The sequence below is a fragment of the Microtus ochrogaster genome, chromosome 7, assembly GCF_000317375.1.
Source record: "Microtus ochrogaster isolate Prairie Vole_2 chromosome 7, MicOch1.0, whole genome shotgun sequence".
Classification (NCBI taxonomy): Eukaryota; Metazoa; Chordata; class Mammalia; order Rodentia; family Cricetidae; genus Microtus; species Microtus ochrogaster.
In genome coordinates this window covers 9,638,643-9,663,142 of record NC_022014.1, presented here as the reverse complement: position 1 = coordinate 9,663,142, position 24,500 = coordinate 9,638,643, and the positions used below count along the sequence as shown (strand labels likewise).

At 46.4% G+C, this 24,500-nt stretch overlaps 1 protein-coding gene across 1 annotated transcript; it reads right to left on the bottom strand.

Annotated features, from left to right (window-relative positions):
* Window positions 1-917: 917 nt before the first annotated feature.
* Window positions 918-24,491, bottom strand: Pmm2 (phosphomannomutase 2). The gene is made up of 8 exons (XM_005349287.1): window positions 24,396-24,491; window positions 20,215-20,326; window positions 17,612-17,688; window positions 16,788-16,879; window positions 13,428-13,527; window positions 13,219-13,294; window positions 10,499-10,614; window positions 918-2,278 (listed from the first exon to the last, which is right to left on the bottom strand). The coding sequence occupies exons 1-8, from the start codon at window positions 24,447-24,449 to the stop codon at window positions 2,177-2,179; spliced, it is 729 nt and encodes a 242-aa protein (XP_005349344.1). The 5' UTR covers window positions 24,450-24,491; the 3' UTR covers window positions 918-2,176.
* Between the last annotated feature and the right edge of the window lie 9 nt (window positions 24,492-24,500).

Genomic DNA, 24,500 nt, shown 5'->3' with positions numbered 1-24,500 from the left:
CCCAGGACGGGGTGGTTTTACCAAGGGACAGGAATTTTGATGAATGGGTGATTCTCCCAGTGGTCGGGGAAATGCCCAGCAAGCCTGTTCAGGGAGGCTACAGATGAGGTGACTACAGAAATCAGCCCGGTTTCTCCAAGTTGACTGGTGTGCTGTGTAGGTGTACCTAGCCTGGGCTAAAGAGGAAGTGATTCAGTGCTGCACTGCCTAGGAAGGAATCTATTTCAAGTTGCTCCTCAGTGCCTGTCTTCCCATCCAGACATGGTTGGGGACACCCTGTAGGGTCACGCAGCGTCCCTACATGAGAACCAAGCATTCTGGTAAACTTGTTAGCTCAGGCTTTCCTGAGGCTTCCTAAAAGTTGGTGACCTTGAGTCCTGGACAGCAGCTTGTGCAGAAGTGACACTTTCTGAGCAGCCCCAGGATGCTTAGGTGCAGCTTCTGCTTCTTGTGATGCTGTCTACCTAACTTCCTGCTTTCCTGAAGTCCTTGGCGATCCCCACTTGGTAGGACAGATAAGAAACTGAGTTACAGCTGTCTGGGAGAACTACTAGTCCCTGGACAGCCACTTGCCACACTACAGGCCCTGCTCCTCCAGCAAGGCCACACGTGTGACTTTAACCACGATCATTTTACAGCCTGGTGATGTCTGGAGCAGAGCCCCTTTATTAGGTGGGAAGTTTGAATGGCAGACTGGGGGTCTGTGACAGGCACTGTAGGAACTGATAAAGCCTGGAGTCCCCACCTGAGGGCAGCACGGGACCTGCAGGTAGATGACAGCCTCTGGGCCAGCTGGGAACTACAGCAGCCAGGACAGCTAGAGGAGCCGAAGAGCTTTCAGGACTCAAGGTGTTTAGTTCTCTGAGGACTGGAGAAGACGCCATTTGACATCCAGAGTGAGTGATCAGATCAAGAAGTGAGGAACGATGCAGTCCCTTTAATGTGTTTCCCTGGGCAAGTGGTCACAGCACTGCCATAACATCCAAGGAGGACGCCACAGGGTGGAGGTCCTGGCACTCTCCTGTGGGGGTGGACAGAGGTAAAGGGGTCAGCAGCAGGTGCCAGTGCGGGCAGTCAAAGGTAGGGTAGTGGGAGCACATGGTGGCTGAAGGCAGGAAAGGGCAGCAGGGGCTCCCAAGGAGGAGCCGGGCTGCAGAACCGTTTACTAGGCACTGAAAAGCGGCCTGGGAAATGTTCTTGGAAGGCTCTCCCTGAGGTTCTGGAGGAGGCCTGGGCAGTCTCCAGGAAGAGGCTGAAGGAGTGCAGCTCCTGTGGCTGTGGCCTTTGGGCTGTTCCTTGGGTAAGGGCTGCAGGCAGAGCTTCGCTGGGTGACAGGAGAGCAGTCCTGTTGAGATGTAGCAACCAGAGCCGGCAAGGCCAGTGGAGGTGCAAACTGTCATCAGCTGTCACCCGGCCAGCTCTCCGTCAGACAGGTCAAGCTGTGGTCTGTGGCTCATAGACAGGAAGCTGGCTTGAAAACAGAAACATCAGCTCTCTGGCAGAACACTGGCTTCAGTTCATGCCCCAGCCTCAGCGCAGACTGGGAATGCATTCTGAAAGTCCTCAGTTCTCTCCCAGGTGGGTAACTGTGGATGCCTTGTATTTTTTCTATCATCAGATCCCTCTTTTTGATGGTCAAATGAAACTGACAACTGTCATGTTTCCATGAAACCTTGGCTGGTGTGTTGGTGCATGTAGTCTGCATTTGTAAGGCAGAGGCCAAACACCCTGAATTCTAGGTCAGGCTGGTCTACACTGCAGGTTCTGAGGCAGCCAGGGCTACATAGTGAGACCATGTCTCAAAATAGAGCCCTTCTAAACCCACCACCACCAGAAAACCCCAAACTTATATTTTCAGTTCCGCAAAGGGTAAGGGGCCAGGCCTCCGAGCTTCCTGGGTACAGATTCCAGGCTTGAGCCACCACACCCCGCCACAGCCATTTCTGATTGCATTCTTTCTACTCCCTTGGGGCTGCCAGTGCTAGATGGAGGTGGAGGCGTGGCCTACTGGCATGCCCAGTGAGATGACCACTAGTCCCTGTGACTGGACCATGAGGACAGCTTGGCTGCAGGCTGGGGACATATGCACATGAGGTGAACTCCAGCTCTGGCCCTAAGTGCCCCTGACCCTGAGCGACCTTTCAGTCTTGATGGCCAGGACCCCATTCCTCTGGAGTTAAGGAAAGAGCTCCTCACAGATCCTGCGCGTGTCCTCGGGTGCTGTCACTGTGTAGCCCACAGTTCTGGGGTCTGTGAAGATCTCATGATCATTGCCACCCTGCAAAGACACAAGAGAAGAGTAGGCTACAGTTTGTTCTGGTCCCTGGCTGCTGCAACCCTGATGTTCCTAGCTTAGGGAGGTTTCGTCAGTTAATTTTCCCTTAGTTTCCAAGAAAGGAATGACATTTTAGTCACATTGAACAAGGAGCTGAACCTTCTCATGAACCGAGATCGAGCTCAGAACGGGTAATTATGCTCGTGAAAAGCACCAGACACCTTTGCGATGATCTGGCAAAGGCTATGTTTTTAGTGAGAAAGAACAGCAAATGACAATCTCACAGCTATCAATTTGTCTTTGTGCCCAGATTCCTCCCGAAAGTCACAAGGAGTGTTGGTAGGGCAGGTAGCCTAGAGTGGGGTTGCTCACACCCTGCAAAATGAACACGGCTGGTCAGTCTGCTTATAGCCACTGGTCACATACGGTGACTGAGCATTTGAAGTGTGGCCAGTAAGAGGGAAACTGAGTTGCGTTTATTCCATTTGTGTGGTGGATGTATTCATGTTCCTATGTGTACGCATGCATGCGTAGGGCAGAAGTTGACTGGCTATCTTTCTCAGTTGCTCTCTATCTCATTTATTGAGACAGGTCTTTCACTGAACCTGGGCTTCACTGATGAGTGCTAGGATCCACCTGCCTCAGCCTCTCCAGTGCTGGGATTATAAGCACACACCACTATGCCTGGCTTTTTACACAGATGCCTAGTATCTGAAAAGTCTCTCATTTGGTGGCAAGCGTGACCATGAGCCACCTCCCCAGCTCTGAGTTTAATTATCATCACTATCATCACCATTTCAGGAAGTCAGACGACATAGCTACATCACCGTCATCACCATTTCAGGAAGTCAGACGACATAGCTACATCACCATCATCAGTCACCATTTTAAGCAAGTTAGGCTACATAGCCCAAGCTGGCCTCAAATTTAAGATTCCTGCTTTGGTTTCCTTTGGCTAGAATTACCGACTCAAGCTATCATCAAGGATTTAATGAAATTTAAATGGCCCTCAGTGACTACTTGAGAAAAGACAGGAAGACAGGGTGGCAGGGTGGGGCTACAGAGTAGGCAGCAGTCTGAGGGAGCCCAGTGGTAGGCAGAGATGGAGGGAGGGGTTGGCACAGGGATTCTAGAAGCCACCAACATGATGGAACTATAAGGACAGGATCTCTCTGCAGAGTTGACCACAGGCATTTAAGCTGCTTTTGGTACAAAGCATCTACTCCAAACTGCAGTGGCTAAAAGCCACTTCAGCCTTCATATCCTGGTCTCAGCCCTAACTGTGTGAGTGTCAGGCACCAATCCCATCTCACACATTTCAAAACTGGAGGCAATAGAGTCGCTGTCCTAAACTGCAATCACCCAGGATTCCTAGAACGGCAAACTCTCCCAGTAGAACCCCACCCCCCAGAGGGGCAATTATCCACCCTGTGCGGCTGTGCCTGGAGCACTCCTCCTGAGGGCCAGTTTATTCCCAGCCTGAGAATTAAAACAGGCTGGATCACACCTTTCTCCCTTGTGCAGACCTCCTCCTTTCCCCAGTCTGCCCTTTAAGCCTAAAGTGTCAGTTCCCTGGAGGTGGACTTGTGGTTACAGAGCCTGGGCTTTTGTCACAAAACTGGTTATGAATGGCTAGGGGTGGGGTGGGGGCAGAGAGAACAATTAAGAGGTTCCTGACAAAAGCCACTACCTTAGAAGAAAAGAGCCAGAAACAAAAGGCTTAGATTGGTCCTATGCCCCCTGTTACACCCACCACTGACCCACACAGCAGTCTCCATGGTTCTGCTTTGTTGGGCCAGGGAGCAGCACCTGTGAATGAGGATGGGAGCTGCTTGAGGAACTTGCTTTATAATGCCAGGTGTGGAAAATCAAAACTGGGCTGCCCCTAATCCAAGCACTTGGGAGGCAGAGGCAAGCAGATCTTCATGAATTGGAGGTCAGCCTGGTCTACTGTGAGACCTTGTCTCAAAAACAAAGCCCAAGCTATACAGAGCATGGAACAGTGGGTCTGGGAACTGCAGGGTACACAGGCTGGACATGCATGTTCCTGATTCTGCTAGAACAAGCTCAGCCACCCCAAGCTCCCAGAACAAAACTATTCCCAAAAAAGAGAAGGAAGCTGTGCCTGGGAATGGGCCATCCTATCCCCAAGGCATCTGCAAATTAGCCTGTTACTATTTAAATTCTTAAAAGACCCAAAGTCTGAGGATGGAAAGGGAGCCTGGGATTAATGAGCCCTGGTTACCCTCCCAGTGCTGTCCAGTACAATGTCAGCACTGTCCACAGCCTATGGGCCCCTTTTCACAAGGAGGATCCAGGGCTGCTGCATGGCCAGCGTGTACCCGCTGTGCAGACAGCCACCACAGCACAGACTGATTCTCTGTACACTTTAGCCTGTGCTACAAGGCAATTCTGTCCCTTTGGACAGAAAATGGCTTTTCATTGACAAAGCTCAGCTGAAAACCAGAAAACCACGGAAGAAAAGCTTGCTGGGTTTGTGTGTGGATGAGGAATTTGAGACAGGATCCCACTATGTAGCTCCAGGGTGACCTCAAACATGTAATCCTCCTGCCTCTGCCACTCAAGTATCAGGATTATAGGAATATACCACCACACCTGGTTCGATTTAAAATAATAAATGAAAAAATGTAAATGAAGGCACGGCAGTGCAAGAGTTAAGTGGAGCAGCAAGCCCTCCAGCTACAACATGGTGCTCTGCTCTACTCAGCAGTCACAGCAAGGCTCTGGACAGCACAGCCTCCTACACCACTGGGCTGGGGTCGGGTCGGGTCATTTCCAGAGAAGTCTTTTGTGGTAACATTTTGGAGAATGGCTGTGCTATTTTAACCTCAGGCCAAGGCTGCTTTGCTTCAGACCTGACTGACTTGGAGCAATGGTCACGGTGGCCTTGGACTAGGACTATTACCTGGACAGAGCTCTGCTACTGTGAAAAACTCCCTATGTTTAAGCAGGCACAGACATTTATCTGGAGGCTGATCCCCAGCAACTCATAAGGTCCAATTCAGATAACCAGTTGCCCAAAGAAACAAACCCACACAGCTGTCCTACCTGATAAGAGCTAAACTACCAGGGCACTGGGACACTGCCACCTGGTCTCCCACTCAGAAGGCCTCTGCAGTCTCCCTGCCGTCTTGCCTGCTGTGGCTACACTGTAACATGCCTAATAAACTCTGCTTCTACCCTCTCTGGTGAATGGACTCATGGCTATGTATCACTGGCCTAGCATGCTGTCCTGCCACAGCATGTAGTAGTGGGCGTTAACAGATTTCTTTCCCTTCTGTAAGCAAAGGCAGCCAGGATGCTGGAGGTGCAGCTCAGTAGAGTGCTTGCCTGACACACACAGAACCCTGAGTGTGACTGCTAGCAGTGCATAAACTGGGCGTGCTGGTGCAAGTCTGGAGCATTGGGAGTTGGAAGCAGGAGGGTCAGGAGTTCAAGGTCATCTTTGGCAACGTAGGGAGTCTGAGGCCAGCTTGGGCTGAATATCTGTTTCAGAAACAATGAAAGAAAAAGCAAATTAACAAACAAAAACAAATGACCCAATGACACAGGCCTGTAACCCAGCTTCTTTGGAGGTTAAGGCGGAATGATTAGTCGTGAAAGGCCAACTTGGACTTTAAAGTGAGTTCAAGGCCAAAAGGGCAATTTAATAAATCCCTACCTCAAAGTAAGAATAAACGGGCTGGGCAAGAAGCTTAGTGGTAGAGTTCTTACCTAGCATGTGTGAGGCCCTGGGCTCAATTCACAATACTGAAAAGGGGTGAGTGGACACCAAGTCAGACAAAAGAAGCTTCCAGATATTCTTTAGATCCACAGCATAATTTCATTAGCTTAATTTTTAAGAAGACTTTAAGCCAGGTGGTGGTGGTATATTCCTATAAACCTTTCATCCCAGCACTCAGGAGGCAGAGGCAGTGAATCTCTGTGAGTTCAAGGCCAGCCTTGTCTACAAGAGCTAGTTCCAGGTCAGTTTCACAGAGAAACTCTGTCTCGAGGAAAACAACATCATCATCAACAACAACAACAACAACAAAAAGACTGCAAGTCTGATGTGACTCTTTCACGGTCTACATTCAAAGAGTTATGTATCCCATGAAACTGACAAAGGGATTTGATCATAAACCATCATTAAGAAGAGTAAGGACAGATTCAACGCAATGCCCATCAAAATCCTTCAAAGACCTCAAAAGAACGGTACTCAACTTCGTATGGAAAAGCAAAAAACCCAGGATAGCCAAACAATCCTTTACAATAATAGAACTTCTGGAGGCATCACAATCCCTGACTTCAAACTCTACTACAGAGCTACAGTACTGAAAACAGCCTGGTATTGGCATAAGAACAGACAGGAGGACCAATGGAACCAAACAGAAGACCTGAATATCAATCCACACATCTTCGAATACTTGATCTTTGATAAAGAAGCAAAAGATATCAAATGGAAAAAAGAAAGCATATTTAACAAGTGGTGCTGGCATAACTGGATATCAACATGTAGAAGAATGAAAACAGACCCATATCTATCACCATGCACAAAACTCAAGTCCAAATGGATCAAAGACCTCAACATAAAGCCAGCCACACTGAGCCTTATAGAAGAGAAAGTGGGAAGTACACTTGAATGTATTGGCACAGGGAACCACTTCCTAATAATAACCCCAGCAGTACAGACACTGAGAGAAACAATTAATAAATGGGACCTCCTGAAACTGAAAAGTTTCTGTAAAGCAAAGGACATGGTCAACAAGACAAAACGACAGTCTATAGAATGGGAAAAGACCTTCACTCATCCCACACAGACAGAGGTCTGATCTCCAAAATATACAAAGAACTCAAGAAACTGGACACCAAAAGATCACATAATCCAATAAAAAAAAAATGGGGTAAAGACCTAAACAGAGAACTCTCAACAGAGGAATCTAAAATGGCTGAAAGACACTTAAGGAAATGTTCAACATCCTTAGTCATCAGAGAAATGCAAATCAAAACAACTCTGAGATTCCATCTTACACCTGTAAGAGTGGCCAAGATCAAAAACACTGATGACAACTTATGCTGGAGAGGTTGTGGGGAAAGGAGAACACTTCTGCATTGCTGGTGGGAATGCAAGCTGGTGAGTACAACGCTTTGGATGTCAGTGTGGCGATTTCTCAGAAAATTAGGAAACAACCTTCCTCAAGACCCAGTAATACCACTTTTGGGTATATGTCCAAAAGATGCTCAATCGTGCCACAAGGACAAGTGCTCAACTATGTTCATAGGAGCTTTGTTTGTCATAGCCAGAACCTGGAAACAACCTAAATGACCCTCAACCAAAGAATGGGTAAGGAAAATGTGGTACATTTACACAATGGAGTACTACACAGCAGAAAAAAATGACAGCTTGAATTTTGCAAGAAAATGGATGGAGCTAGGAAACATTATTTTGAGTGAGGTAACCCAGACTCAGAAAGACAATTATCACATGTACTCACTTATAGGTAGTTTTTAAACATAAAGCAAAGAAAGCCAGCCTACAAACCACAATCCCAGAGAACTTAGACAACAATGTAGACACTAAGAGAGACTTACATAGATCTAATCTTCATGGGAAGTAGAAAGTAGAAAAAGACAAGATCTCCTGAGTAAATTGGGAGCATGGGGACCTTGGGAGAGGGGTGAAGGGGGGAGGAGAGAGGCAGGAAGGGGAGCAGAGAAAAATGGAGAACTCAATAAATACCAATTTAAAAAAAGGGTAAGGGACCAAAATAAAGCAAATTAAAAAAAAATAAAACCCAATTGGGCATGGTGGCGCACACCTTTAATCCCAGCACTCGGGAGGCAGAGGGAGGAGGATCTCTTGAGTTTGAGGTCAGCCTGGTCTACATATTGAGTTCCAGAACAGCCAGGGCTACACAGAGAAACCCTGTCCTGAAAAACCAAAACAGCCAGAAATGGTGGTTCACACCTGTAATCCCAGCACTAGAAGCTGAGGCAGGAGGATTACCATGAGTTAGAAACCAGCTTTCACCACCAAGAGACAAAAATATGGAAATATAAACTCAAGGCTAGCTTCTGCACTGCTTCTTCTTGAGGATGTGGCATCAGAGTCCCCCACTGGAGACAGTCATGGTACTAGAATGCTCTCTTATCTCAAGAGCAGACTTCTTCCCAGGACTGGATCTGAATTCTTTTGGATCTATACTCATCAGTGTGATTACTGGATCATATGAGGTTCTATTTTTAGCTTTTCTTCTTTTATTTATTTTAACAGCTATTCATATTGACTGCATCATCTACTGTTCTGAGGTTAAGAGACACTGATTTCTACCTTCTTCTGTGTGTCTGTTAGTAATGGCCAGTCTAGTGGGAGGAATGTGGCTCTCACTGTGGCCTGAACTTTCATTCTTATGATCTATGATTACAGGTATCAACTCCACTGTGTCTTCCTTGGTGCAATCAGCCTTCAAATATGTTACATCGGTTTTTTAAAAATTATTTTCTTTGTATGGGTGTTTTGCCTGCATGTATGTCTGTGTACCAGAGTGTGCCTGGTACACAGTGGCCAGACAGAACAGGGCATTAGATCCTCATGCAACTGGAGTTATATATGGATTGTGGGCCACCATGTGGTGCTGGGTTTTGAACCTGGGTCTTTGGAAGAGCAGCCAGTGTTCCTTCCACTGAGTCATGTCTTCTGCCCCTTAAATCAGGTTCTTACTTTGCTGCTGAACTGCAGGAGTCTCTGATGTATTTTGGATGGACAGACATGGTTTGTGTTTTCTCACACTTCATAGGCTGCCTTTTTTGGGTTTTGTTTTTTTGAGAGAAGAGTCTCTGTATATCTCTGGCTGGCCTGGAACTCACTGTGTAGACCAGCTTTGCCTTGAGCAAACAGATCCACCTGTTGCGCCTCCCAAGTGCTAAGATTGAAAGTATGTGCCACCACCCCCAGCCACAAGCTGCCTTTTCCTCTTGAGGTTTCTTTGCTGTGCAGCGGCAGTATTTGTCTGGTCCAGGCCTGCTTGTTCACACGGCTTCCTGTGCTGGTGCTTTCGGGTTAGCCCAAGACAAGTATCCAGAGGCTGCTTCCTGTCTTTTTTTTTCTAGGAGATGTGCATTGTCAGGCTCACAGATAAACAACCAAACACAGTGAAGCCACAGTCCCCGTTCACAGAGGCGGTACTTGCTGACAATGGAAGGATAAACAGCATACTCACACAGTGCAGGATTATCCACCCTTAACAAAGGAAATCTGCTTGCCTCTGCCTCCCCTGTGCTGGGACTAGAGGCATGCGCCACCACTGCCTGGCAGCAAAGGAAATTCTTATTGCTGTTTGTAAGGACGGACCTGGAGGATGTTACACTAAGTGAAATAATTCACTGTCACCAGGGACCCTGCTGGAGGTAGACCTCTGACAGGGCCGGCCTTGACAGAGCAGCCATCAAAGGGACCAGCGCTCCATAGCTACAGCATTTACGATACCTTACTGGCTTCAGAATGTAATGCTTGAGCCAGAATCTCTACAGCAGAAGACGTGGGCAGTGCAGGGTGGGAAGCAGAAGAGCATAGTAAGAGACCCAAGCCTAATCATAGGCAGTGAGCAGCTGGTACTGAGGCTCCTCTTAGGCCTTGGATGGTGGTAGCAGACACTCGTCCAAGGAGAGCCTCACAATTATGACAAATGTCTCTGAGGAAATGGCTTCTTTGTGCCCCTCTCTGGCACTGGCTCTTTCTTCCTGTGTGACACCCTAGGCAGGTCCTCCCTCCAGTGATCCCTGACCAACTGAGGATCAGACTCAGGTACTTGCACATCTCTCATGTTTATGAGAAGACCCTATCATGCAATCTACAGTGAACATGGTAGCAGTCGTAAAGCAGGACAATAAAGCCACAATGGTGAAGGCATTGTTTGCTTGTTTTTTCTATACAGGGTCTTGTGGCTGGCCTTGAACTCAGAGATCTGCCTGCCTCTGGGGTGTTAGCATTGAAATGCAGAGGTTCGACAACAGGTGATCTGAGAGCAGCCTTAAGTGGGAAGTACTTAATTCAAGAGGCTGACTGAAAATGACCTACAGTCTTTGCTTCCACAGGGTCAGGGCCTCAGAGCTCTAAGGGAAGGGAGGCTAGAAGGTCTAGCAGGTAGAGTGTGAGATGGCAAAACAGCCTATTGGAACTTTCCCTCTCAGAGTCCAAACTGCACAGGAGACTTTCCTACTTACCGGCATAGTCTTGTCTCCAAAGAAATAAATGGTCTTGTAACCATCATGTTCTAGGTGTCTCAGGCAATACCGCTTGTCCCACCCATCAGGAAAGACGTCAAAGCTGATTTGGCCCCCTGCAGGATGGGAAGGGGACACACCAAGAAGGTGAGGCTAAGGAGGGCCTGGGAGGGTTGGGAATGGGGCTCAACAGTTAGAGGGCTTGCCTAGCAGGTCTGGGCTGAGTACAACCCCAGCACAGCCTAGATGAGAGGATGGAGGGTAACACCTTTTGGAAGATAATGCAGCTTGCTTTTCTTTCTTTCTATCTATCTATCTATCTATCTATCTATCTATCTATCTATCTATCTATCTATCTATCTATCTATCTATCTACCTATCTATTTATCTATCTACTTATATTTTGATATATTTATTCACCACTTACTGCTACTTATGGACAGGTTCTTTGCTGTTTTTCCCAGAATTATTTCATCTAGGTCTAAGCGATCATCTCTCTTAGTGCTTCTTCAGGGAAGAGACTTACAAGTTTAAATAAGGCAGGCTTAAGTAAAAACCTAATAAGGGCTTCCCTTATGCAATGGAACTATCTGGCATTTTAATATACCCTGAGTCAGGCATGCAAGTGCATACATGCCATCCCCACATTCAGGAACCTGAGACAGGAGGCTTATGGTGAGTTCAAGGTCAGTCTGGGCTTCATGTGAATTCTAGGCAAGTCTGGACTACAGAGGAAAAACCTAGCTAAGCCAAACCACCATCAGTGGAAAATCTAAAAGCAGGCTGTATGAGCTCATCCTGGAGGCAATAGGCTCATTATATGAAAGATAACTTATAGGTAGGTACCCCCTAAAATCATCCATTGTGCCGTCCATCTGTCTGTCCACCCATCTATCCACGTGTATGGGTGTTTTACCTGCATGTATGTCTGAGGAAACCCTGGTGTCAGAAACCCTGGAACTGGAGTTACAGATGACTGTGAGCTGTCATACTGATGCTGCAAATTGAACACATGTCTTCTTGAAGAGCAGTTACTACTCTTAGCTGCTGAGCTAGTTCTCCAGCCACTATGTGGGTACTTTTCAAGCAGCAAAAAAATCAACCCACCAAAGGAGGGAAAAAAAATGCAAAACATTTTCCAAGTTATTAGAAAGGCATTCAGTTAACAGTTCAGGAATTATTAAAAAATCTTCCTGATTGTGTCTGACACGTGGTTCCTTTGCAAGGCCATGTGCTGGCAGAGCTAGAGGGCTTTAAGTCCAGACTGATAGTGTGGCCAGGAGAAGTGGACATGTTTGAAGCATTTAACAGGAAAAGATACACTAGACAGACAGCTCAGTGGTTAAAAGTGACTGCTGTCAAGACCTTAATTCAGTCCCTTGGGGTCCACGTGGTAGGAGAGAACCAACTCTTCACAGCTGCCCTGGACCTGCACACATGTGTGGTAGCCTGTGTGCCCCACCCCCAACAAACTGAAAATGTAATAATAAAACATAACAGGTATCTGCTACCAAGTGACGACAGAAGTCAGGTTAAGTCTCTGTACTAGAGACACCACTGGCTCAATGACAGTCAGCACAGGCTTTGTGAGCCTGAACAACTCTCTGTTGCTTTCTGAGCCTGATTCTTGCTCTGTAAAAGCCACCCACTAATTTCTGTGGTTCCTTAATAGTGACACACTACAGGATTTCAAGACATTTTAGTCTACTTCATCTGAGAGGTTCACTGTCCAACACTCCTGGAGTTCAGCAAGACTTCTCTTCCATACAGAGGTGTGAAACTTTTACTGTTCACAAGCCTGGGTGCAGAGGTAGAACCAGACCCAACAGCATGGAACCACTTCCTGGCTTGGGGGTATCCTGCTGTGGTTGCTTGTCTACAGTCTGCCTGTGTAAGTGTGGTAGAACAGTAGAAAGTAAAAAGTCTACACCAGGATTAGCATGTTGCTTGCTGGGCGGTGGTGGCCTCACGCCTTTAATCCCAGCACTGGGGAGGCTGAAGTAGGTGGAGCTCTGCGAGTCTGAGGCCAGTCTGATCTACAGAGTAAGTTCAGGACAGCCAGGGCTATATAGAGACACCCTGTCTGTAGCTCCAGTTCCAGGGCATCCACATCCTCTTCTGGCCTCCTTGGACAGTGGACGTGCCCATGGTACTGACACATACATGCAAGCAAAACATTCAAACATAAATAAAGTCTTGAGAGAGAGTAATAAGTAAAAGTTTACAGTTTGCAGAGGAAGACTGGAAGCTCTTCCTAACCCCGCATCACCTTGTGAACAGGGCACAATCAAAATAAAGCCCACCTAATACAAAAAGAGGGAGGGGGCTACAAAAGATCATCATACACTGCTAGCTGGATGCTTTTGGGGCTCCTCAGCTCACCAGCCACTGCCATTCTTGGGGGATGCTTTGCCTTTCCTTAGTAGCCTGTCTATTTCTACTACATTGACTTTGAAAGCATGACCTTCCCTCCATCTCTCCTTCTGGTGGCTACTGGGATTTTCACCTACCCTACACTATTTTTCTCTTAAACTAATAAAATTACCCTCATGGTTTCTTCTGAGTCTGTTTCTAAGCTTTTTTTTTTATCGAGACTAAGAGCCCTACAAGGGGACCTCAGATTCCCCAGTAGCAACTTCCCCCCAGCACAGCATTAGGCTCTGCGGCAGCCCACCACACGCTCTAGCACACAGGGACCAGAGCCTGGGGATGCACCGTACCTATGGAGAATGTGAGGCCTTTCCCTGCAAATTCCTTCCTCAGGTCCTCTACGAATTTCTGTCGTATATTTTCTTTCTGAGAGATACAAAAAGACACCAATTGTCCATTACATCACAGTGCAGAAGCATTTTAAATACTGCCCACAGGCTACACGGTTGGGCTTTTCTTCTCAGACCTGGCCATTGTCCAAGTGTGTCCGAGAACTTACTTTATCAAGTTCGTAGAACTCAATTCGTTCTTCTTGGCTGCAGCTTCTCCCAATAGGGGACACGTTCAACATGCCATTTCGGAATTCAATGAAAGTTCCCCTGGGCAGGAACAGCATCAAAATACAAAATACCTTATTTACTCAGGCATCATTACATTCTAGAAGCAGGAGTATGTGACCCAGGTGTCTCATGGGTTGTACACCTTGGAAGCTTTGAGTCACATAGTATGACAGTGTGGCTAACTCAGATTGAGATGGATGGAGACTTAGCATGGAAAAGGAATGGAGTCATCTTCGCAGATTTTTATGTGTGTGTGCGCATGTGAATGTGTGTGAAAGCACTAGAAGTCAGAGGTCTCCAGCGGTGTCTTCACTGACTGCTCTCCACCTTATCGTCTCTCAGAGTCTGGAGCTCCCCAATTCAGCCTACAGTGTCTGCTCAGCAAGCCCCAGGGACTAGAAGCATGCTCTACCAGGGGGCTAGGGAGCAAACTCGGGTACTCAGGCTTGAGCAGAAAGTTTTTTGCTGGCTGACCTACTTTCCCAGCTTTATTTCTTTTTTGAGCAAAACAAATGGAGATGTAGTAAGGAAACAAAATCAAGAACTCCCAAGAGGGGAAAGGACCCCAAGGGAGGAATAGTCCACACCCCACTTTTTGAGACAGGGTCTTATGTAGCCCAAGCTGTCTTTGAACACGCCATGCTGTAGATGATACCTGGGATTACAGGCTTGAGGCACCATGTCTCACTAGTCATAATATTTCACACTGACTATTTAATAAAGTGATGTTTGGATATACGGGTTAAGCAGGGTGTGCTATTAAAACAATTACCCTGTGGCTCACTGTTTCTACTACAACTGATCAGGACGTCTCCTGTGCTAAAGGCTGGGAAAGGACCCCAACATAAGGGCACTTGCTCCTTCTGCAGCCTCATCTGTGTTGTTAGTGAGCTCTTGAGGGGAGTGATGTCATTAAGTGAGGACCCAGACAGGTTCTGAGACTATGGTTCACAGAGGAAACTATTTATTCAGAGGCAAACTGCTTATTCAGGCTTGATGTGACCACAGAAAATGAAACATGCCAACGGTTTCAGTTATTCCAGGGAAGATAGCTAGAAACTTTTTAAAATCATGTTTTTAGTTTTAGACTCAGAATATATATTTAAATTTCTGTTTTTAGAGACAGCATTTCTTTGTGTAACAGTGCCCTGGATGTCCTGGAACTTGCTTTGTAGACCAGGCTGGCCTTGAACTCACAGAAATGCCTGGCTCTGCCTCCAGAATGCTGGGTTTAAAGGCTAACATTTTTACAAATTTATTTGTGAGGGGCAGGTCAGAGAGGCATGCGTGGGAGTCAGGTCTTTTCTCTCTGCCATGTGGGTCCAGGCATGGGTGTCCTGCTCCATCACTCTGCTTCAGTCCTCTGAGACAGTCTCTTCACGAGCCAGGCCAGATGGTGGGCCAGCAAGTCCCAGCGGTCCTGTCTGTCCTCCACACACGTGACCACGGCTGACTTCTGTGAGGTCTGGGGATTTGAACATGGCTCTTCATGTTTGCACAGCAAGCACTCTTTCTCAGTGAGTCTAGAGCTCTCTAACCCCATAATGTAATTTTCTTTAAGCTATGCAGGCCACACACATTTGGTTTTGTTTATCTACCCTGGAGGCCTCCTTAGACTTACAGATTGTAGGCTTCTGATGCCTTTTAAAATTGTGTGTGTGTTGTATGCATGTGTACATAATGCATGTATGCACACTAGTGTTTGACATGGTTTTCACCACTGCTCTCCAGCTTATCTTCTAAGACAGTCTTTCCTTGGAACCAGACCTCATTGCCTGACCAGACTCCCAGGAGACTTTGTCTCCGCCCCTCATGGCTAGAGTTTCAGACATGACAATACTCAGTTTTTACGTGGGTACTGGGGATCTGAACATTGGCCCTCGTGCTGCTGTGACAGGTACTTTAGCTATAGCAAACTCCCAAGACCCTTTTGTTCTTTTTTTTTTTAATCTTTTTTTAAAAATATTTATTTACTTATTATGTATATAATATTCTGTCTGTGTGTATGCCTGCAGGCCAGAAGAGGGCACCAGACCCCATTACAGATGACTGTGAGCCACCATGTGGTTGCTGGGAATTGAACTCAGGACCTTTAGAAGGGCAGGCAATGCTCTTAGCCTCTGAGCCACCTCTCCAGGCCCCTTTTGTTCTTTTTAAAGATTTATTATGTATACAGTATTCTGCCTGCATGTATGCTTGCACACCAGAACAGGGCACCAGATCTCATTACAGATGGTTGTGAGCCCCCATGTGGTTGCTGAGAATTGAACTCAGGACCTATGGAAGAGCAGCCAGTACTCTTTTTTTTTTCTTTTTAAAATTTATTTAATTTTATTTTATGTTCATTGGTGTGAAGGTGTTAGATCACCTGGAACTGGAGTTACAGACAGTTGTGAGCTGTTATGTAGGTGCTAGGAAATTGAACCCGTGTCTTCTGGAAGAGCAGTCAGTGTTTTTAACCCCTGAGCTATCTCTCCAGCTCCCAAGACCCTTTTCTGAGATAAGGTCTTACTCTGTAGCCCAAGAAGACAAGAAACTCACTATGGAGTCTAAAATGCACAGCAATTCTCCTGCCTTAGCTTCCTACATACTGGCTGACAGCTGACTCATCACACCTGTCCCACCCCATTTCGTTCAAAAGAGGGTCTGTGTAGCCCTGGCTGTCCTGAAACTTCTCTGTAGACCGGACTGGCCTCCAACTCAGAGATCCACCAGCCTCTGCCCTTGAGTGCTGGGATTAAAGGTGTGAGTACACCACTATACCTGCCCCCCCCTTTAATAGTCTAGCTATAACTTCCAAGATGGCCCTAAACTTGTGATCCTCCTGCCTCAGCCCCTCTAGCACTGAGATTATAGGCAGATGCCACCACATCAGGCTCTGTACTTTTTACATGCTATTTCACAGGATTCTCTCCTGACAGCCCAGAGCTGCCACAGGTTTCAGTGTCTGGTCTGTACAGCACTCCATCACACGGGTGGGCACCTTTTTTACAACCATCTTCACGTGGTTGGCTATATAAACTATTTCCAAGTAGTTGAACTAAGTGCTGGGTTCTGGTCATAAGCATGAATCCACCTAAAGAGTCCACGGCTCAGCTGGGCAGTGGTGGCGCACGCCTTTTAACCCCAGCACTCGGGAAGCAGAGGCAGGTGGATCTCGTGAGTTCCAGGTCAGCCTGGTCTACAAGAGCGAGTTCCAGGACAGGCTCCAAAGCTACAGAGAAACCTGTCTTGAAAAATAAAGTGTCCACTACTCCATCATATCTTAGAAGAGCCTCCTTTGTTAAGAGTGAACCCACCTTTTCTTAGGGAGTTTAATTTTTGCAATGTAGCTCAGACAGTAGTTGATCAGGTCTTGGATCACTGCCTCCCCCAGATGACCTTGAATACTCTAGGTAAACAAAGCATGAGTTATTTGATATAATAGGAAGTACTTTCAAAATGGCTTCACGGCAAACCCAGATCTGACAATACTGCCAGAAGCCACAGGCTGACTCAGCCGGGACAGTGACACACCCTGCTGTCCTTTTACCTCTTTCTCATTTCTGATGGTGGAAAACATCAGGCAAAGCACAGACCCCTCGGTCAGAAGCACCTTTTGTTTCATTACTCAAGGATTCGTGTTTATTCCCTTTCACACTTTCCAGATGAGCCAGAGAGCTTCCTGCAATTGCTCTAAGTATTAAGTACAGCTTCTCTTCCACAGCCCCTGGCTGAATGATGTGCTCTAGCTTTGGCTATTGTAATAGAAACACTGAACTCAAGCAGCTTTAAAAGGCCATTATAAAGATGTAGTCACTATCTGGAACAAGCAACAGCTGTGTGGGGCAAAATTCAAACTTAACAAAGAATACAGTGTGAAGATTCCCTCCCTCCCACCAAGCTCCAGCACGTGCCCGGAGGCATTCAATCATTATCACATGTAATGTGTTGTCCTATGCCCCCTTTTCTTTATTGTTTTTATAAATTTTGAGACACTGTCTCATGAAGCTGCCCAGGTTGATCTTGAACTCACTTTGTAGCTCAGGCAGCCCCTGAACTTTTGACCTTCCTGCCCCAGCCGTGTTGATTTACACAACATGATAGTAGTTATACAGAACGGGCTGTATACTTAAAAACTTACCTGTTTACACAAAAGCTTCCCATCTTTGTATGCTACCAGGCCATTCTCTGGAAACACATAATCGTATTTCTCAACCACTACAACCAAAATAAGATAAAAACTGAGGATGCATTGAATAGAAAGAAACTTGTCTTTCTCTTTCTTCCTCAACGCAAGGGCCCCGGTAAGCACCTGCCGGCTGTGCCAACCTTCTCATCAAGAGGTTGAACTTCGACAGCAGCTTAAGTCTAGGCGACCACAGACCCTGCCTCCAGCATGCCAGTGTTTAAAGTAAGATGCTGGTCCCTGCTGCCTCCCAACCCTGTCATGAACCAGCAGGAAACAAGGGACAAAGAGGATGGCCACCCTCAGCTCTCAGGCTTCCCAGATCAGGTTTGACAGGCTCAATTTAAAAATAAAAATTATTTTGTGTGTATGTATGCACTTGGGCATGTACACACCATGGTGTGTGTGTGTGTAGGTCAGAAGACAACTTGTGGGGTTGCTTCTCAACTTCTCTGTGGGTTTAGTACTGAACCTGAGTTAACAAGTACCTTTACAATTTCCCCAACCTCAAAATAATGTTTTTATAAAAATAAAAATTTTACAAAGCTGTTTTAAAAAGATGATTCTTATACTCATTTAGACTTGAAGACTAATACATAACCTACAAAAGGTCTGCCTGCCTCTGCTTCCCAAGTGCTGGAACTAAAGGCATCTGTTACTATGCCCATCTGTTTGTTTTTGAGACAGGACCTCATGTAGCCCAGGTTGGCCTTGAACTCATTGTATAGTCCAGCATCACCTCCAGATCACAGCAAGTCTCCTGGGTGCAAAGACTACAGGTATGTCCACTACACCTGCTGATGCTGATGCAAGGTGAGCTTTTAGCTGCCTTCTAGTATAAATGTTTTGACTCTCACTTGTTACACCTCTCAAACACCTAGCTCTGGTACTGTGATACAAAACCTCTCAGAGTACGCTGTAAGTACATTCTGGAGGTAGGGATGGTGATCAACCCCTGTGATGGGATTCTTCTGGGTTACATATGACTTGTTAAGTTACTAATAGCATCTCTAAAGAGAGTACCTCCAGGAAGATGCAGAAGTGACTCTTCCAGGATCTGATATGACCAGACTTGTGCTTTCAGACAGACATGCCGAATCCCCAACCATGGGAACATGATGCCCAGGACACACTGGACAATGATTGCAGACAGCCTGGGTTATCAAACTGTGTGTGGGTGCCTGTGTGCATGCACTCTACTGCCTACTAGTGGTCAGAGATGGTACTAGGCATACTACAATGAACTAAACTGCCCAATATGTCCTTAGTACTAACATAACCCTAGGACAACAGTGTGCTTTTGTCTATTTTAAACTCATGTTGGTTTGAAAGAAAGAAAGGGAGGAAGGAGGGAAGGAGGGAGGGAGGGCAAGCGAGCAAGATGGGCAACGGGAATTCCAGCACTTGGGAAGAGGAAGGAGGCGAATCTCTGTGAGTTCAAGGCCAGCCTGGTCTGCAGAGAGAATTCCAGGACAGCCAGGACTACACAGAAAAACCCTATCTCAATAAAAAAACAAAAAAAAATTATTTGATATATATTAGTATTTTGCCTGCATGGACACATGTGCACCTCATGGGACTGGAATTACAGATAATTGTGACCTGCCATTGGGCCTGGGAACTGAACCTGAGTCCTCCATAAAAGTAGCAAGTGCTCTTAACTGCTGCTAAGCCATCTCTCCAGCCCCAACTCGTGACTCCCCTGTCTCAGCCTCCCAAGTGTTTGGTTCACAGGAGAGCATAACACACTACAACAGAGAGAGAACCATTCGTTCATGGATCTCTCTACTCCTGCTTCTCAGAGGCCGGCTACCCCAGAAACCCTGCGAAAAAAGACAAGTAAGACATTGTCTGGAAGACAACAAAGACTGAGTTTACATCAGAGTGCTCATCAGCAGGGCTGGGCACTACAATTTGGGTGGGATACTTGCTAAAATATATGTCCAGGTGTTAGAGACCTGCTGTTCCACCATCACCAGGAAAGAAGCCAAGAGACTCTCCAGCTGGGTGTGGTGATTGATGCTTCACTCCAACACTCAGGAGGTAGAGACAGGATGACAAGGTGAGCCTGAGTCCAATCTGGGCTACAGAGTGAGACCCTATCACAAAGGCTCTCTATCTTCCCAGTCCTGTGCTGGAGACCCTGGTGATGTGGGGAGCCTAGTGACTCTTATGATGAGGGAACCCTGGAACACACTCCATTAGGGCTACAGAGACAAGGTACTGAGACGAGAGGTATACAAATCTGAGTCGACAGCACAGCCAAGAGGTGGGGCCTGGTCTGAAGTGAGAGCAGTGAGGACATGAAATACTAGAGGGAGAAAAGGTTCCACAAGTGAGACTAACTGGAAACCTGAGTCAAGGATTCTATTAAAGATCACAGAACTTACTTTTATAGGGTTAAAGCAAAGGCCAAATAAGGGTAGAGAAAATGTTTTCCCAGAGAAGGTGGAAAGTATGCTACATGAGTGATGGTAGCTTCGGACTGCAGGGGACACTGGGCGGCAGGTCTCAGTATCATCAGAAGTTAATCTTGCTAGAGTGGAATTAGCACTTACCATCACTTCCCAGTTGCTCTTGCACTTTCTCAAAATCTGACCCACCTACCACTCCAATTTTGGTCTTCTGCCTCAATTTTTGTAGAAAGCCATCCATGTCTTTTGTAATTTTCTACATGTCAGGAAGGAAAACAGGACGATTCTGAGTGATAATAATCAGATGAACTGCAAACTAATTTAGTTCTGATTTTTACACTAGGTCTGTAGAAAAACTTAATATTTAGTTATATCTATTCCCACTTGTTTAGTCACACACACACACACACACACACACACACACACACACACACACACATATATAGTTGGCAACTTGCTTTTTCCATTTTATGTTGTGGTGACCTTTTAATAAGACATAGCTCTAGGTTATTCCTTTTTGTCTGTTTTGTTCAAATGTATCTCTGTGCTGCATGCATATAGTGCCTGAGGAGTCTGGATCACCTAGAACCAGAGTTGCAGATGGTTGTGAGTCACTACGTGGATGCTGGGCCCTTTGGAAGAGTCGTCAGTACTCTTAATCATGGCACCATCCCTTCAGTCCAATCTTCTGTTGTTTAAAGGTTTTTTTATACTACATGCATATGATTTAATACATCAGAAGTGGGTATAGTGTCACAAGTCTGTGATACCAACACTTGGGAAATGGAGGCACGAGGATCAGGAGTTCAAGGTCAGCTTTGGCTACACAGCTGGATTTACTAAGATTGTCTTTTAACAGAAACAGAAACAAACTACGAAGAGGTGAGGTAGCATGATGATTGTGGTCTAGAAAGTTACTAAGCAAGAGGAAATGCAAAATTATTATGATGAAATGTCAGCTGCTTTTAACCGAAGTGACAGGGATATGGGTTCTCTGTTCACTATTTCTGTCAATGATCTCTGTGTGAGTTTTCAGGATGCCAGAACTGGAAAATGATGGAGGCCTATGTCCTTTTTTCTTTTTTTGAAAGCTTTTCTCAAGTCCTACTGTTTAGGGATGGAATGACATGTGGAAGAAAACACCCAGGAAGACAAACTTCTACACAAACAGGGAAATGTGCAGACGTCTGGAGTCCATGTTAACTAGATTGAACCCAGGCAGGTCATATCATGTCACAAGAACTGCAATAAAAGATAACTTGTTCTTCCTCTTCCAGACCACATTGTGATTAGTGATGTCTAAGATTACACAGGATAAGCAGGAAAGGCTGATGATAAACAGATCTGTGCTAAAATATTTTAATCACAGTACCCAGCTCTCTTTCAAATTAGTTTTGTTTTATTGCTACAATTGCTTATGATCATTGCAAGCATATCGTTCCAAATGCGTGAAAGGGAATACACTCTGGATCACCTACCTGGCTTCTCTGCTATTTTATACTTCATGCTTATCTAGCCCCATTTACCCCGGAAACAGAAGCACTTTCTCAATATCTAGTACCTGGAGTGGCTCCACCCTAGCACAGTGAAAGGAAATGACAAACTGGACAGCTAACAGTGCCCGAGACCCAGGGACTTTCACCATCACAGCTGCTATGAGAAGCAGGCAGTCAGGACTTCACTGGTTTCAGTTTTCTTACGTTTGAATGGTAGTAGCTAGTGAGGCAGTGGTGCGCACCTTTAATCCCAATAGTTGGAGGCAGAGGCAGGTGGATCTACAGAGCGAGTTCCAGGACAGGCATGGCTACACAGAGAAACCCTGTCTCGGGGGATGGGGTGGTAGTAGTAATTTCCAGGAGGAAAGGTGGTGGAAGACTGCAGGTTGACTCCTGACCACTACTGCTCCTGGACCAGACTGAACAACGGCTTGTCTCTATAATTTTATTCTTATTACGTATGTACATGCACGTACATGTGCCACAATGTACAAGGGGAGGTCAGAAGACAACTTGTGGGTGTTAGTTCTCTCCTTCCACCATGTGGGTTCCAGGAATTGAACTCAGTCAGGTCCCAAAGCTTAGGGGTAAATGAATCTACCCATTGAGCCATCTCAGTGGCCTCTGTAATAAATTAGAACATAGCTACTCAGTTTACATATGGTCTGTGGCTGCTTTTGCACTAAAGTTGAGTAGCTGCTACAGGCCATGTTTTACAGAGACAAAAGTACTTAATATATAGCCCTTTACAAAATATGAATTCTGCTTCCTGTTCTAGACTACTATTGGCTTTTGTTGTTTTGAGACAAGTTCCCCAGGTTTGCCTCAAACTCATTATTTAGCCCAGGCTGGCTCTGAACCATCAAATTTTCCTGCAGAGATTTAAACCCTATGCCACCTGTCCACCTTTCTATTGACTTAACTCATAAATGTGTATTGAGCAATGAAGCTGAGCTAGAAAGGGCTCTGGAGAACGTGTGGTTTAATGCCATCCCTAGATAAATCAAACTGTGGCTCAGAAAGGTAGAATGAGGTAGAAAGGGGTTAGATGGTGGTTTTTCTAAAATTAAGGATGTATTTAAAAACTTTATGAAAACCTATTATTTTGTAAAGCATATGTGTATACACAATATAGTTTCAGAAGACAAGAGTTATTAAAAAAAAAATCCCAGTGCCAGGTGGAGGTTTTGACCAGAGAGACCTGAGACCCCAAAACAATACAGGCTTTTGCCATTGCTCTTGGTTGCCTACCCTAACTAGATGTTAAGTCCCATATTGCTGAAGGCACAGCACTCTTTGGTTACAAGACAGAGAAATCAGGCTGGAACTGACACAGATGGCTTTGGCAGTGTTGGAAGGTGCTATGCAAACCACCGCGGGGAGAAAAGTCATGAATGGTATTTCCCAGTCATGCTACAGCACTGACATGCTAAGCAATGCATGCTCACCTGTGCAATGGTGGCATGTTTGTTACACAGGTAACCAGATCACTTTCTGACTGGGTGTGAGACCTGCCCCACAGGAGGGAATTAATGCCTGTGACAGTAAACTTAGTCAAAAGCCATGACTTAGGAGCTCATAGGCCCTATGGGAGGACCTACTACTGTTGTTTTGCTAAATGGACATCTTGTTAAACTGCCTTCTAAATATTTATGTTTACCCCCATAGATTAATGCTGCTCTCAACCTTGGGAAGCAAAGTTTCTTTTTGTAGTGGGCATTAAAGCAGACTTTTATTTGGTCAAAGTGGTAAGAGTAAGTGCCCTAAATGGGACATCTTATCAATCCTGCCAAGGTTCAGGGAGTTGAAAGAATGTAAGACCCAGAGGATGAGGCGTCTTGAGAAACGCTGTCTCCTGGACGTTTTACGGCCGTTGTCCTCAAGAATTCCCAGCTTCCGTGGTTACCTGCACAAGATCAAATCAGCTAACTTTCCAGCACGGATGGTGGCTGCAGGGTATGTTGCCTGAGCCTACGTAGATAACTACACAGGCGCGTGCTTATGTGTGTGTGTGTGTAATACTAAGTGAACTTCGTGGGCTATTAAAAAAAAAAACATGGAAATGGAAGAGGGATTTGGGGCAGGTGTCCTCAATAGGGAACACAGAGAAGTTGGGGGTGAATTTGACCGAGATACACTGTACATATGTAATTGCCAATATATCTAAGGTTACACACACTTAACAAGGGCTTCCGGAACACACCCTATGAAATCTGAAAGAGGTGGAGTAGACGTGGCGACATTTAAGCTATCTGTGCACAGCCTCAAGTCTGAATTACTCCTGCTCAATCACCACGTTGTGCAAAGGAGGTTGATCACAACAACCAGATCTGTGAGCGGGAAGGAAGTTCCACTGGACCTTGTATGCTCTCTAGCAGACGGTCTGGAACCCATCGCTGCAGGGGCTGCTGGGAGCAGCTCACCATTGAGGCTTGATCTGGGCTCGGCACTGTCACGAATTTCTGTCATCCTCACCAACACCCCATGCAACAGGCAATACACCCGTTTAAAGTGGCTTCAGGGGCTCCGAGAGAGTGATTTGCTCAAGGTCGGAGAGCTGAAAGCCTGCCTTTGATACACTAGACAACACAGCCAAAGGTGACACAGCAGGTCGAGGGCCTAAGCTGGTCACCAATCCCCAGGCCCCCAAAGAAATTCAGACCCGAACTTTCCGACTCTGAACATTTCCTGCTGGAAGTTTTTTTGGCCCCCTCTTCCTCCGCACCCCGCTCAGGACCCGCATCTCCAGGTTCCCGGGCGGTCGTCACCGCGGTCTGGGCGCTGCACGGGCTCCACTCCACGGCCGCGAGCCTCCCGGGCGCCGCCTACCTGCCGCGGGGCAGTCAGGGTCCCATCCACGTCGAAGAGGCAGAGAGCAGCCATGGCTCCAGTCAGAAGACTCGTTGGCACCCGGAACTGCACCCGGAACTTCCG

Bases quoted from the DNA above. Each gene is read 5' to 3' on its own strand.
- Pmm2 (XM_005349287.1), bottom strand. From the start codon at position 24,449: ATGGCTGCTCTCTGCCTCTTCGACGTGGATGGGACCCTGACTGCCCCG. The intron at 13,295-13,427 runs GTAAGTTCTCGG...TGTATCTCTCAG, and splicing joins AGTTCTACGAACTTGATAAA to AAAGAAAATATACGACAGAA. The intron at 2,279-10,498 runs GTAAGTAGGAAA...GTGTCTTTGCAG, and splicing joins TTGGAGACAAGACTATGCCG to GGTGGCAATGATCATGAGAT.